Here is a 16,065-nt window from a genome sequence, read left to right on the forward strand (position 1 = left end):
TAGTCATTTTGCATCTCATTTGATAAATATAAGTGTGAGTTTTCATGGAAAACACAAAATTGTCTGGGTGACCCCAAACTTTTGAACGGTAGTGTATATTATAAGAAAAACTGAAAAAATTCTCCAATTAAGTAACCTAGAAAAAATGCAAAAAAATATAATATGCACGGTGCCGTCCAAATTATTATATGACAAAAACTAAAACAAAAAAGATCATTGGACACTCTAGGTAAAATATTTAGTATTAAAGTAAGTACAAATGTATGAATTAATTAAAAAAGTTAGTCGATTCCGTTCACTATAATAAGTAAAGGATTCATAGACCTGGAAACAAAGATCTATGACATACAATGTAATTGCTAAAAAAGAACACCATACATGATCAGCTGAGAAGATAAATATATCACGATAAGTACTGCTGATTAAGGATCCAAAACTATCTAATTCACATATACAGACAATATATGAGAAATTACGTGAGGCAAAACTATTGAAGACTAAGTACAAAATATAACATAATGAATGCATACAGATCCAAATGTACTTATTTATATCTTGACGTTATCAAAGGGCCCCATTGATAAAATTTCATGCGGATTGTAGGTTCGGCCAAATAAATGTCCTTCAATGATGATATAGGGAACCTGTGTCTATGTGCCGAAGTATAGAAGCACAAATCCCTTGAAAGACACCTCCAGTTGTTAGGACAAAATTAGATGTGGGAGAAGGTTTAAATTTAACTCCCCAGATTATACCGGCATGATCCAATTCAAGCCACCTGGGTAAAATTAAGTCCACTCATAGTGTAGAGTGAACTACACGATAGATCCCAGTTGCGTTCTTCAGAACGGGGTCAGAACGGGAGATAGGTTCCTGACACTCCTCACCCAACAGGGCGATCCGACACAGACCTCCTAGTTTGGTCAAATTGAGCCTACCCGCACATCATGGCTCAATTTGTGGTACAGGACCAGGTTACCATGACTCAGCATGGGATCAGCTCCAGAGCAGGTACATGGCGTGTTACGTCAAACATATATATTTCCCACACGGTCATCTAATCATGGATTAGACAGAGTTAAATTGCATGTACAGATTTATTTATCTTAAACAAAGTATCTTTTGTAGGTTAATAAAAACTTCAGCAGGGAAGTAACCTCTTGATAATTATAAAGTATTTGTAGAATCAAGGAAATAATCATATTCCTCAGTATTACCAATCTCCATATTTGAAGATATTGCAAAGTAAAGTCTTATATAAATAATTTTAAGTACAGGACAAAAAAAATCTCACACATATAATAAAGACTCCATTTCCGGTAATGGATACATGCTCCAAAAGGGAAGAAAATAGAATAAAGAGAATGATAGTAAATATAAGAAATATTAGATAGTGTAGAAAATAAATAAATAAATAGAAATAATAAAAATAAAAAATGATATAAAAAATGAAATAAAATATAATAAAATCTATAAAATAATAAATTTAATAAAAAATAAAATAAAAAATTAACTAAAAATGTAAAAATAATAGAGAATTTAAATAAAAATAAATATAAAGAGAAAAAAAGAAAATGAAAAAATGAAAAAGAAATAATGGCACATTGTTGAAGGATATAACTTTTAGGGTATGTGCACACGAGAACTGTCTTTAACGTCTGAAAAGACAGACTGTTTTCAGGAGATAGAATTCAGGAGATAGAATTTAGTATTATTTTATATACTGTAGTTCAAATCCAGAGGTACATTTTATTGACGCCTAAATATAACAAGCTAGATCAGTTTTTGAAGACATCACTTACATCGATCTCACTCAGGATAACATCAATTACACTGCCTATAACAATTAAGAAATCAAAGACATTCCAGGGATCTCCGAAGTAACCCTAAAAAAAAAAAAAAGGAGACATTGTATGAAACATTTACTTATCACATAATGTATGTGATTTTATTTACATGTAATTAATCTTTCACATTTTCCTGGAACCGTTATTTGGGCCCACCAGGGGAATTGGCCTACCCTCTATCTATACAGAACATGCATTGTTAAATTTAATGTTATCTTTTGTAAGCCTAGGGCACATCATCAATAAGGTCTAATAGAAATAGAACATAAGAAATAAAACAAAGAGGCTCAAGTCAGCTACAAATTGTTGTCTTCTACTGGACCTTAGTGGCGCTGATGTATTAAAAGTCTATTTCAGTGAAAGAGTTTGGGATCACCCGAAGTTCCGCTAGTGGAACTCCACATACAGCTTTGAATAATGTCAGACAAATATCTGTGTGTACATTTTGAAGCTAATGCTATACATTGCAGTACTAAAATTCTATACACACTCACCTTGGCTTTGAAAGCTGCTAACTTTAATATCATTTCCACAGTGAAGATTCCGGTGAAAGCTACATTGAGGAGGTCTGAGACATGACTAAATTCAGCAGTCTGGCCATAATGCTAAATAATGAGAAACAGATTATGAAATCCAGCTTTTATATAAAATACACTACATGGCCTGAATAGTTCGAATTCACTACTCAGTAATTCAGTTCAATAAGTTTTATGACGTTACTAACTGTACAGTACATTGAAAACTTAAATAACACCAAGTTAGCGGTTCTGCTTTTAGGCTAGCACTCTTATTTGAACCTTAAAGACAAAAATAGAAAGTATAATTTAGGACCTTGGGACCACACAGATTTTTTTTTCTTTTACACCTCGACATAAGGCTCATTTTTTTACTATCTTTAGTCTATATAGAAGTATGTTTCCTTGTTTTTTTTTTTTTCAAGAAAAGTTGTAGTGTTTAGAGGAGACGTTTTGTGGTATGTTTAATTCTATTTTAAGACAAATGGTAAACACTTTTCTATAGAAATAGGCGAGACCCGCACCTATCAGACATATTTGGCATAGTTTGTGGATATATCACAAATGTTTAATATGTGCAAAATATTTATTTTATGTTAAATCTGTCTTTATTATAATTTTTAAATCTTTAACAATGTAACAAAATAACAATACACACCGAGGGACTGTACAGACATGTGTATATGAAGGGTCACTTGTGAACAACCAAAACAATCCAAGATGACATGATCGTAACCCTTAAAGGCTATGTAAACTTTTATGTATTATGGTGTATTATGCAACTTGTTTTTTATTCAATCCGTCAGGTCAGCGGGAATGACGGTTTTGGTGACAGAGGATCCTGCGTGTCTATGACATGCAGGATCCACCTGTTATCGATCACATCTAAGTTAGGAACTTAGATGTGATCGATAATAGTTGACCCGCTGTCACTGCAGCCGTCAGTCCTGCTGACATGACAGAGTCGGGTTACAGCGCAAGATACAGCTTCTATGTATCCAGGATACATAGAAGCTGTATCTCAAAAACATAATTTTTTTTTATATAAAGACCAATTCAAAAGTTGCATTAAACAACATAATACATCGTTTTATTTAAAAAAAATTGTGTTCAAAGGTTTACAAGCCTTAACACATTCAACCAGTCCAGTGTACACTCAAACATGTACCCAACAACGATTGTAGACAAGAGGGAAGGATAGAAAAAAAAGAAAGAAAAATGGGATCACTGGCTCACTCTGGGTTCAGTCCCTGGAACTCATTAGTGCTTTGAAAAGAGAATGAGTTTGAAATGTACTTGAAACGACAGTCTTCTGCCACCAGCTCCTCTATCCTTATAATAAAATTGACCATGTACCCATTCCAATGACTAAGGATGATTGCACACACAGCAGTAGTAGACTCCTTTTTATAGTCAATGGAGAATCTTGCATAATTAATTAAATGCAAAGCAGTTTGAGGAGTTGCAGAGATATTGCATCTGCTTACCTTCTCATACATTTAAAAAAAACATATTCCATAAGGGCCTAAGCTTCGTTCAGTCCCACCAAATCTCTAACAGATCTCGATACACTTTATCAAGAAGAGACGGACTCCTGTACCCCCAAGTTAATAACTTGTAATTCTTCATATGTGCTCCACGTGCCGGAGGAATTTGGTTGGATAGAGTAAATGCCTTATCACAGTCTGTGCCAGAGATGAAAACTGCCAACTTTGCCAGATCCTGGTGTAAGAGGGACTAATATGGGTAGATGTTTCTAAGAGCAAGTTAATAATGAGGTGTAATGAGATTCATGAGTAGTGGATCTTAAAAGGAATGAAAGCTGGTTATACTTTATCCACAAAAGCGGGCATCAGGGTTATCGGATTGAAGAGTCTCATAAAATAGCAGGGAAGAACCTTTAAGCACATTGTGCATTCGAACATTCTCAAAGGCTCTCCAACCGGGAATCTTATTAGCGGTTGTACCTAGTGGAAAGGCCAAATTATGAAATATGGTGTCAAAGGTCCATTCTTTCTTGATAAAACACCTCCAGCTAATTATCTATTCCAAGATAGATCCTAAAACAACAGAGGAAAAAAGGGAGTGGGAAGTTCCATTGGCAATATGCTGGCTCCATGGCAGAATGTGAATGTGTTAATACATTGGGGCTGCTTCAAGACTCACCTATTGCTTCATTCATTTGTGAAAATGCCAATCAAAGAATTGCAAGTATACCTGCTCCACCAGAAGCTTTAAGATGGGACAAAGTAATGTAACTAATTCTGCTCCTCCCAAACAAATTTGCAAAAAACTGACTGATGCCGCTAAAGAATGGACACAATGGTCTGATGGGGAGGGCCAGGAAGATATAAGTAAATGAAGGATAACTGCCATTTGTAAAACATGAATTTGTCCAACCCAGGAGGGGAGGGACAGGAAGATATAAGTAAATGAAGGATAACTTCCATTTGTAAAACATTAATTTGTCCAACCCAGGAGAGGCGCTTCTTATCATATTTCTCCTATAAACCCAAAAAATATCCACAGGACAAAAACCTGTAAGTTTAATCCAAAAAAAAGCTTTATTTGGCAGAATTTTTAATACATATATTATAAAACTGTATGATTTCCTATTCTATAAATAATGAAATGCAACAAAAAAAACCTGGACAACCCAATAAGGTTTAAACCAGGTTAAATGGTTTAAGAGATTTCCTACAGGACTTAAAGAAATGAGTCATAAACCCATCAAGCCCAGGAGACTTCCCAGCAGTTGTTGATCGGGTGGGTGGGTCAATTCCATAGTCTGAAAAATAAGTTACTTTCTCAAGTGAGGTAGTAACTCCTATAGAAAGCGGAGAAGGAGCAATTTCTCTAGTCCTGCATTTTGGTCTGTAGAGTGTTGGGAGTTATGTTGGTAAATTGAACTTTGATGTTATACAGGTCCCAATAATGACCCCTCAGTTATTCCAGAGGGGTCAGGTTCATTCTGTCTATTGGTACTTTTAATGCAGGGTTTGAAGAAATAGAGAGCGCGCATGTGAAAGTCGAGCTAAGGAATGCCCACATTTATTTTAGTGTTCGAAAGAGTAGCGTTTGTTCCTCTCAAAGAATCACAGGTAATTTTGATTTAGGAGTGTCCGAAGTCCCTGCATAGTGCTTAGTAGTTTGTTTGTTTGTTTGTTTGTTTATTTGTTTGTTTGTTTGTTTGTTTAAGGTAACCTGGGAACGATGAATAATGAAGACACCTTGAATTGCACACTTTAGTGTTTATCATTGTACCTGCAGGGTATAGGATCAGAAGAACGGATTTCTATGAAGTTTCTAATATTAGAGCGAATGTTCTCAGTGGATCATGCAATAAATTATCAGTTGCCAGGTCCATGGGTTTACTAAGGAGTCCGGTAAGAAAGGGAGATGATCTGACTAAGCATGATCTGACCAAAGAGTTGTCCCGATAAAGGTCACAACAGGAAAGAGTCAATAAGGCTATAGGACTGGTGTGTTGGGGAAAAGTAGGTATAGTTCCTATCCTAAGGGTGCAAGATCCTCCAAACGCCCATCAACTGTAGATTATGAAGGCATTGCCTAAACTTGTGTAGCTGTGAGGAGAAGTTAGTCCTACTAGAGGCAGAGTCTAAGGCGAAATCAAATGTAATTTGATCTTAAAAATATAAATCTGCCCTTGTGGTCAATCCCAGTGTCCACTACCTTCTTTTGAAGAGATCTATGTATAGCAATTGAAGTGCTCTTGGATGTGGATATCACATTCATGCTGTGGAACGAAGTGGTGAGTACCTGTCACGCATAATCCAGGAAGAGTCCGGTTCGGAAATGCTTCTCTTGCAATAGACCAACGTGTGCTTTCTGTTTATGCATCTGGTAAACATATGATTATGTTTCTGTTGAACATTCATCACTCTCACATTAAGGGAACAGAAGGCTATAGGAGCCAAATGTTCTGGGGGAAGAGGTGGAAAGAGATAGGAAAAAAAAAAGGACACAAGACAGGAAAACCCTAGTGTAAAAACGGGCTTTCGACAAATTAGGGTATCCCCAGCCACTCCAGAGCTGGGCCACCACCGCTATAGAAGAAAGGACAACTGTTTTGTAGATACATTTTGTCCATAATATATTTGGAGCCATGAAGACGGCACACAAGGGGCATAAGTCTAAAGGGAAAGTCCCAAAATAAGTAACTGTAATGAAAGTGGTCTATGGATGTATGTAACTGGCGGCAACAAGGTTCATTTTGAGAGTAAGCCCTTTGACATGTCCAAGAATTTTAATTGCATCTTTTTGGGCAATCTATCCTGGATAGCAGAACTAAAGTTGGGGGTTATCAGTTGAAGGGCCAGAGTGTGACTTTTAACACATTAAGCCGAGCTTGTACAAGCTTCAAAATATGGCAAATGGACATCTGTCTATCCAAACTAAGGAGCCATATTGAAGTGAATTAAGGGACGACAAACAATTTAATATTCATGGTAATTTCCACTTTTTCACCTCACTGTCCAATCACCGACATCACATTTGCCTATTAAATTGCTGTGCGGATCTTGAACCCAGGACTGAGGATATAAAATATGACTGATACAATAAAAAAGTGTTTACATTGTGTGGGTCAGATCTATTTGAGTGTGTATCCAGAGTTTTCCTACCCTAAAGGAAGCCAAAGACCTTCTGTTATTTCTCCCTTTCATTTTGTAACTGTTTTGCATGTTTTTTTTTGTCATCGTATTTTGTCTTTTTTTATACTTTTTGTAAGCAATGTACCTTTTTTATTAAAGCATAAAACTTTAATACGCTTGGTCATTTTATGCTCTAAAGAGACCATAAGCTTTCATAGTGTGTTAGCACTTTGACTGCTGGAGAGCAGTGTTAGCATGTTCCGGATTATCACTCATATTCTAGAAGTGGTGGTAGCAAATTGTGTATCCGGGGTGTATGGACTGTATTGGGGTGTGATTTTGCTTAAAGAGGCTCTGTCACCACATTATAAGTGCCCTATCTTGTACATAATGTGATCGGCGCTGTAATGTAATGTAGATTACAGCAGTGGTTTTTATTTAGTAAAACGATCATTTTTGACAGAGTTAGGACCTATATTAGCTTTATGCTAATGATTTTCTTAATGCCCAACTGGGCGTGTTTTACTTTTTGACCAAGTGGGCGTTGTGGAGAGAAGTGTATGACGCTGACCAATCAGCGTCATACACTTCTCCCCATTCATTTATTCTGCACATAGTGTTCTAGCCTTTTTAATGTACAACCTGAGTGGAAGGAGAGTAAGTGGAGATAGATTGACCCCTTACACTCGCTCCCACGTCACGTGCTGTGAATGTGTGACAAGAACAAATCGACAATGTAGAAGGACAGACCTCCTGTTATTGAGATCCTATATAAGCCCACTGTAATTGTTATTTTAATAAGAAAATACATGTTTATTTTGATAATTAAAATGTATATTGTATCAAACAGTGTCTGTTTTAAGTCAACAGTATATTAAAAATAAACCTTATTAAGTAATTATCAATTACCTGCATCCCAAGGCTAATGGTATTCAACATGATGAGTGCAAACATCAAGTATTCAAAATATGAAGACGTCACCAAATACCAGACTTTATACTGGTAAGGATTTTTTGGGATGTACCGTCGTAGAGGACGGGCCTTTAGTGCATACTGCACGCACTGTCTCTGTTGGACAATAAAGATCCAATTATGATATATTTGCTATCAGTTTAAGTAGAATAAATTTATATGCAGAAAACTGGAAGGATTTTACTCTTACTTGATTCTTGTTTAATTCACAGTTCTTATACTCCTGCTCGCCTTGTTCTTGAAAGGTTACAATGACAAAGCCCACAAAAATATTCATCATGAAGAAAGCAATGAGAATTATGTAGATAATGAAAAAGACAGCCATTTCAATGCGGTAATTGTAAATAGGTCCCATATCCTCTGTGTGAGAGTCTATAGCTCTGTATAACAACCTACGGAAAAAATAAAATAAAAAAATATATTCAAATATACTTAAAGGTTATCACTCTTACATATTAAACTAAAATAAATATAACGAAACAAAGGTTGATGACAAATAATCTAAAACAAAGATTGGAGCGCTGCATCATTTCATATTTAAAAAAAGAAAAAGCTAAATAACTTTCAAAGTGCTCTGTTTAATTTATACTGTCGAGTTTCTTTCCATTCAGAGAAATGCCAAAATGTACTGGTTGCCATTGGAAAAAGACAGAGGTTTATTTGCAGTTAATTTAATACAACAGCTCACCTCTAAGGCCTCCTTCACATACAGATTTTTTTTCTGGCACTTAAAACTGTATGGAAAAAAATGCATGGAAAATGCCAGCGTTTTGTAAAATGTGACAGCGTTTATTTTATGGGGTTTTCAATTGTCCTTTTCTACAAGCTTTTTTTCTCGGACCCTGTCGTGTGAATGAGGCCTTAGGCAAGTAAGTTCAGATCTCCACCACTTAACAGGAAGTTTAACTATAATTGACAGTAGAAGCAGTTGAGTAATTACAATTTGTGGAGGCCCAAACAACCGAAGCACATCAGCCAAGCAAAGAAATTATGTGCTTGGTTAGTAGCAATTTGTCCATTTTATGAACAAAATAAGTAAGAGGGGTTTTTCTCAAAGTATGACTTTTTCCATATTTAGGCCCAGTTCACACAGAGTTTTTTTGCAGGCAGAAAATTCAGCGGGGAAAAATCAGCTTTGGATTTTATTTTTTGAAGTGGTTTTGCACCACTCGCGTTTTTTTGCCTCAATTTTTGTTACGGTTTTTGAGGCTTTTTTTTACCTCTTTCTTCAACGGGCAAAAGAAAAAAACACACGTTTTTTTCGTCTCACATTGATTTCAATAGGGTTTTTGAGGGGGAAAACGCCCCGAGATAGGTCATGTAGATTCCTTTTCCCACAAGTGTTTTTTTACACTCCCGCCGGGAGGCATTTTTGACAGTTTCTTGGTCCATCTTCCGACACGGTTTCTGCATCAAAAACACACACCAAAAAACTCCCGTGTGAACAGGGCCTAAGGGGTTAGAAACCAGCCATGAAATTATAAATCAGTAAATTTAATCTCAAAAGTGGGTAAAATATTTGAAGGCTTTCTAAAAGATTCTATGCTGAAGAATCTCATTGAGAACTTATAAACACAGTATCCGCATGGATTTATGAGGGAATCGGTCTTGTCAAACTATTCAGATCTGTTTCTAAGAGGTGGTAAATTCTAAAGTAGACCTACATAAGCGGTAAGTGCAAAAAATTAGAATGTTATAACTAGAGGAAAATCTGTGTAAGGCCTTATTCACACGAACGTTGTATACGTTCGTGTGACGGCCGTTAAAATAACGGCCATCACACGGACCTATGCAATTTAATGAGGCCATTCAGACATGCAGTGTTTTTCACGCACCATTTTTCCTGTTGCGTGAAACTCACTGCATGTCCTCTTGGGCTTTTTTTGCGCATCACGCACCCATTGAAGTCAATGGGTGTGTGAAAATCAGGGACAGCACACGGACACACATCCGTGTGCTGTCCATGATTCACGCACAAGTTCATAAAAAATGAAGAGAAAAAAATTTAAAATAAAGAAATGTGTACATAAACAGACATCAAGAACTGATGCCACACGGAATACACACAAATGCCACACGGAACTGCAACGCATGACAAACGTGTCTGTTTTTTGCGGACGCAAAATGAACACGTGCGTGTGAATCAGGCCTAAGTGAGTAAACAGCTTGCTGAAGAATAGAATATTCAGATACTCTCGTATCTCTAGTTATTGGTGGACTACCATATGTCAGTTTACGGTCTTGATCTTTTAGTAATGACTTTATAGAGGGTGTAAATAGTAAAATGTAAGTATTTTCAGATAAAACTAAATTGTTTAAAATAATTAGTAGTAGAGAACAATATTAAATTACAGAGGAATTTCAAGAAGTTGGAGGCTTGAAGAGTGGCAAGTAGCAAATTACGTTTTTTTTTTTAAATCAGACAAGTTTTTATTGAGAATACAACAGGTATTATACATCTTTTGCATTTCTGATAAAGTACAAAGGAAGCACTCAACAGGAGAAAAACAAAGCAACAGCATAACATCGTGTGTTTAGTACAAAGTTCCTGCAATTACATTACACTTTGCATTTCATCATTTTTTTGTTGTTCCTTCATATACCTCCCCCTCCCTAACCCTAACAACCAAACTCCCCCCTCCTCGCAGTACCTCCTCTGTTCCCTGATTTGCCAAACCCCTCCACCTCCTCCATCCTTCCTGTATTCCAAACAGCGATCCCGCCATACTTTGAACATATAAATGCGTCAGCCCACCTTCAAATCTCATCTAATGTGTCACATTACTATAGGTGTTCACCCATTTACTCGCAAATGAAGTTTAACATAGATAATTATAAGGTTATGCATTTAAGTCGGGAATATTTTGGTGGGGGTGAGGTGATAATGTGAGCAGGCGTGTTCCGTGAGCTCTCTCTCGTCTCTCTCCTCCTCACCTGCTCAGAGCATGGCATTTGCTGCAGGTATGCGGCGAGGTTCAGCAGGACTCAGCACGCACAGGCAAGATTGTTATGGGACTCTGGTGACTGTTTGGGGCTGGAGGAGTATGTTGGAAGTGTATGCCAAGTGGGACACTACTGAGATCTACCAGCTTCCTTATTAACTGCGGTGTTTGCTTAAGATCCATAAGTGTTTCTTCTGCTAATCTTATTGTGCTGCATTTATTCATCACTCATTGTGTGCCTCCAATGCTGCTGAACTCCTCCAATTCTGTTGAGCTCCTCCACTGCTGTTGAGCTCCTCCACTGCTGTTGAGCTCCTCCACTGCTGTTGAGCTCCTCCACTGCTGTTGAGCTCCTCCACTGCTGTTGAGCTCCTCCATTGCTGTTGAGCTCCTCCATTGCTGCTGAGCTCCTTCATTGCTGCAGGTGCTTCCATTACTGCTGGTTTCTTTTATTTGCTGCCGAGTCCCTGCATCGCTGCCGAGTCCCTCCGTCGCTGCCGATTTCCTCTACTGCTGCTGTGCTCTTCCATTGCTGCCGAGTACCTCCAGATCTGTGTGCCTCCACCTCCACTGTGTGTCTTTGTTGCCGGTGAGCTCCTTCACTGTTGTCGAGACCCTCCATGGCTGCTGAATTCCTCCAACGCAGATGACCTCCTTCATTGCTGTGGAGCTCTTCTATTGCTGCGGATTTGCTCCTTCCCTGTCGAGTCCCTTCATTGTTGCTGAGTTCTCCTATGGCTGCTGAACTTTTCCACTGCTGCTGAGTTCCTCCATTGCTGCTGAGCTGCTCCTGAGTTGCAGAGTTTTTATGTAGGGAAGATAAACACCCAAAATAGGCCGGCTAAAAAACAGCCCAAAAAGGGCAATTCTCAATGGAGATCATGGAAAGGGAAAAACTCACAAAATTTGGATCAATTCCTTAGCTCCCCACTGTCATCTGGCATAAGAACAAATAACACTTTGCCTGCTTTAACACCTAAGCAAGGAGATAAAGGTACTATATCAAGTAAGTTGCTTATACTATATATCCACATATACTTTTTATGTAACCATTTCTTTTGGTCTGGTGCTGACTGCATCTTTGCCTTCAAATTATTACTCAGACCTGGGAGTCTTTGCATATTATTTAGAACACATTACATGTCTCCTGGGTTTATATATTTTATACACTATGTAGAGCACTGAATTTGCTTTCATGGTTGCAGTTACTCCAAGCCTTACTCATGATACTTTCAAAACACATGTATATGTCTATTTATTATCCAACTATTGACAACTGTCTGGCCTCAATTGCTTCACACTGTGGTAATCATCTTGGATTTCAGTGTGTATTTTTATATCTTGTACCAATAAAATTATTTATTTTATCAGTATAAGCATTGTTTTGACTCTATTCTTAGGTTTTTATTCTGATTATGTTATGAAAGAGGATTTTTTCTTCTTTTTTTCCTCTATTGGCCATAAAGAAGAACCATGCTGAAAATAGTGTCATGGAACAATAGGGGGCTGCTGCAAGACTAAAGAGGTCCGTTATCTTTAATTTAATTAGGAATTACTTTCCCGCCATTATATGTCTTCATGAGGCCCATTCGACAGATACTGCACTGCACTAATCGGCAGCCCCTTCTCTCTGTCAGCACTGATAGAGAGAAGAGGCTGCTGATCAGTGCTGGAATGAAGCGATATTAAGAAAAATAAGTTCATACGTACCCCGGCCGTTGTCTTGGTGACGCGTCCCTCCTCTAACATCCAGTCTGACCTCCCTGGATGACGCGGCAGTCCATTTGACTGCTACAGCCTGTAATTGGCTGCAGCAGTCACATGGTCTGAAACGTCATCTCAGGAGGCCGGACTTGATCAAGAAACAGAAAAAACGTGAAGACCAAGAAGCCAAAACGCCACAAGTATAATGAGAAAATACAAATTTTATTAGGACATACAACACAAAATTACATATGTTGATCAAGAAACAGGCAAGCAGGGAGTCCTGGGTAAGTAGTAACCTTTTTTTTTGTTTCAGGTTTTTTTTAAATGAACCATTAATCTATATTGTGAGTGCTGCACATGGTATTCCCTGTCCAGCGGTAGTCTCTGTCCAAGGTGCTGAAAGAGTTAAGGGGCTGCACTGATCGGCAGTAACTCTTTCTGCACCCTGGACAGTGAGTGCCGCTGGACATGGAATCGCATGTGCGGTGCTCACAATATTGTGTACATAGTGTGAACGGGTTTCAGAGTACACACGGGAAGCACACGGTTCCAATCACGGACACACGGATCCGTGAAAAACGGCCGATGAAAAAACGGTGATGGAAGTGTGCATGAGGCCTAAAGTCTATGGGGCTCCCGTAATTACGGGTGGCTACGTGTGTGCACCCATAATTACGGGAGCGTTGCTAGGTGACGTCAGGGGATAGTCACTGTCCACGGTGCTGAAAGAGTTAACTGATCGGCAGTAACTCTTTCAACACCCGGGACAGTGACTACCGCTGGAGTTAAAAGTATTAAAAGTTAACTTATCCAGAACTCCTGCTTCTTCCTCCAGTCCGGCCTCCCGGGATGACGTTGCATCCCATGTGACCGCTGCTGCCAACCACAGGCCAATCACAGGCTGCAGCGGTCACATGGACTGCTTTTAAACCAGTGAATATTCGGGCTTCAAACAAACTTTACAAAATATATATTAGATTTTTACACTTTTACACTTTTATAAAACTTTTTTCTTACTTTTTTTTATTTTTTACTTGTTTCGCTTGAAGACCTGCAGCACTGATAGCTGCTATAATACGTTACACTACCTAGGTAGCTTAACATATTATATAAACTGTCAGTGTGATGATGTGAGTCACACTGACAGGAAGCCTATGAGGAGCAGCCTCTTCCGTGCATGGCAGACCCAGAGGCCATTGTAAAGCCTTCGGTTTTGCATGGCAGACCCAGAGGCCGTTGTTTGACCTCCAGTTTTACATGGCAGACCCGGAGGCCGTTGTGTGGCCTCCAGTTTTGCCATGACAACCAACAGCAGTACTGGTCCCCGGGAAAGTTTGTCGTAGCAACAAACTTTCCAATTTGTTGCTACAACAAACTTTCCATGCAATCACGTGATCGGGACCTGAACCAATAAGGTCCCGATCTTGTCTCTGGGACCAGAGGCCGGTGTTAATAGCGCGATATGGGTGTCAGCGCTACTCTGAGACACCCGATCGTGCTTTTAACACCCACCGTGAATTCACGTCGGCGCTGCACAGAGCCCAGCAAGCGCCGACGTGAATTTACAGTGGGCAGGCGGGAAGCGGTTAAGAACACTAGGGGGCAACTTGTTCACGACGCTAGGGAAGTAGTAGAATAATTCAGAGGATTCTATAAAGACCTGTACCGCTCTAGATTAAAAGATTCTGAGAATAGCATAGATATCTGAAAGGGATGGAATTCCCTAATATTGATAGCGAACAAAGATCACCCGATAACATCGGAGGAGTTGAGCACGTCCTTGCTGGAAACGCCAAGTAACAAAGCTGTGCGGGTAGACGGAATTCCATTTGAACTATATAAGTTATACCAGGATAAATTAATCCCTATTTTGGTGGAAACAGCAAATTTTTCCTATGTTAGAGGTAAGCTTCCTGAATCTATGGAGGCTACAGAAATTATTGTGATCCCTAAGAAAGATAAGGATCCACTCTTGCCGGAATCGTACAGGCCTAATTCACTGTTAAATACTGACGTCAAGCTGTTGGCCGAGGTTTTGCCAGCAGACTGATGAAGGTAATGTATAGTATAATTCACCCGGACCAGACCTGGTTTATTTCGAGCAGGGTTATGGTAAAGAACAACCGCCGTGTCTTTGCTAATTTACAATACGGAAAGGTGTACGCTAATTAGGGTGCTATCCTCTCAATCAATGCTATGAATGCTTTTGATACAGTTGAATGGCGTTTTCATTTTAGGATTTTGGGTTGTTTTGGTATCGGGGAAAAATTCATTAATTGGATTCAATTACTGTATAGACAACCACAGGCCAGAGTAAGCATGAACGGTCAGAAATCTGCTTACTTTAACTTAGAAAGGGGAGTGTGGCAGGGTTGTCCTCTATCCCTTCTCTTATTTACTTTAGTAATTTAGGTTTTGGCAATGAAGATAAGAACCTCTGAGAATATACTGGGTTTTCAAATGAGTAATAAGGTCGATAAGATCTCGTTATACACAGACAATGTGTATATATAGGCGATTTATCTTCTGTCGAACATGTTATAAATTCACTGAAGTGATATATGAGTAAAATATATAAGTTTATTTCATAACTCTCTAAAAACAGGGGTACAATCACCACTGTGAAAAGCCCCACCGTGTGTATTAAAAACGTATTAAACAATTACTCCAAGTCCTGATTCAGTTGTGAACCCTCTATGACTGGGTGTACTACAAAGATACCAATCTGGAATCAGCGTTTAAACATTGGTGTAACAGTGGTTTAGACCCTCGAACACACCGGAGCCCGCGATAACCGCACCAAAAACTCCTAATGCTCAGGTACACAACAACGCCACTGTCCCCTACGCTAAAATTCCTCACTTGAAACCAAACCTACGCGTTTCTATACTTATCATCAGGGGTCTGTAGCTTGGTCACTCTGGCCAGGATGCCAGCGATATTACTTCAACAGCAGATATTCTGCTGTACACCACGGAAGCATGCTCGCATAGATATCAGCGGCATGCTTCACTACGGGACTCTGAGTTACTATAACACATAACTCCTCCCCCAAGCCTCGGCGGCGCACTCCGAACCAGCCAATCACACTCACCCACCAGATTCTTGACGCCTGACCATGTGACTCCCGGCTGTCCTCCCTTACGTGGCAGACCTATTGTGTCAGGCATCAACAATCTAACCCAGAATGTGAGCACATATATAGACCAAGTGTTGCGTCCGTTTGTATTGGGCCTTACATCATATGTACGTGATACGATGGATGTTTTAAAACAAATTGAGGGTATCACACTGGAACATAATACATTTTTGGCCAGCCTGGACGTAGAGGCTTTGTATTCTTCTATTCCACATAGACTTGGTTGTGAAGCAGTGGAATATTTCTTAAAATCTAGAGGTACTCAATATGTGGCTCATAACCAGCTTGTTTTGCAATTGCTACATTTTGTGTTAGAAAGAAATATATTTA

General features: G+C 38.9%; 1 protein-coding gene across 1 annotated transcript in view; it reads right to left on the reverse strand.

Moving 5' to 3' along the window:
- The window catches only part of CACNA1S (calcium voltage-gated channel subunit alpha1 S), a 960,893-nt gene that overhangs the window by 347,303 nt on the left and 597,525 nt on the right, over positions 1 to 16,065 (reverse strand). The window contains exons 26-29 of the mRNA XM_075853532.1: positions 8,138 to 8,339; positions 7,885 to 8,043; positions 2,342 to 2,452; positions 1,803 to 1,886 (exon numbers count right to left, since the gene is read on the reverse strand). Of these exons, the coding sequence (XP_075709647.1) occupies positions 1,803 to 1,886; positions 2,342 to 2,452; positions 7,885 to 8,043; positions 8,138 to 8,339 (556 nt within the window). The remainder of the gene's footprint in view (positions 1 to 1,802; positions 1,887 to 2,341; positions 2,453 to 7,884; positions 8,044 to 8,137; positions 8,340 to 16,065) is intronic.

This window comes from Rhinoderma darwinii, chromosome 2, assembly GCF_050947455.1.
Source record: "Rhinoderma darwinii isolate aRhiDar2 chromosome 2, aRhiDar2.hap1, whole genome shotgun sequence".
NCBI lineage: Eukaryota > Metazoa > Chordata > Amphibia > Anura > Rhinodermatidae > Rhinoderma > Rhinoderma darwinii.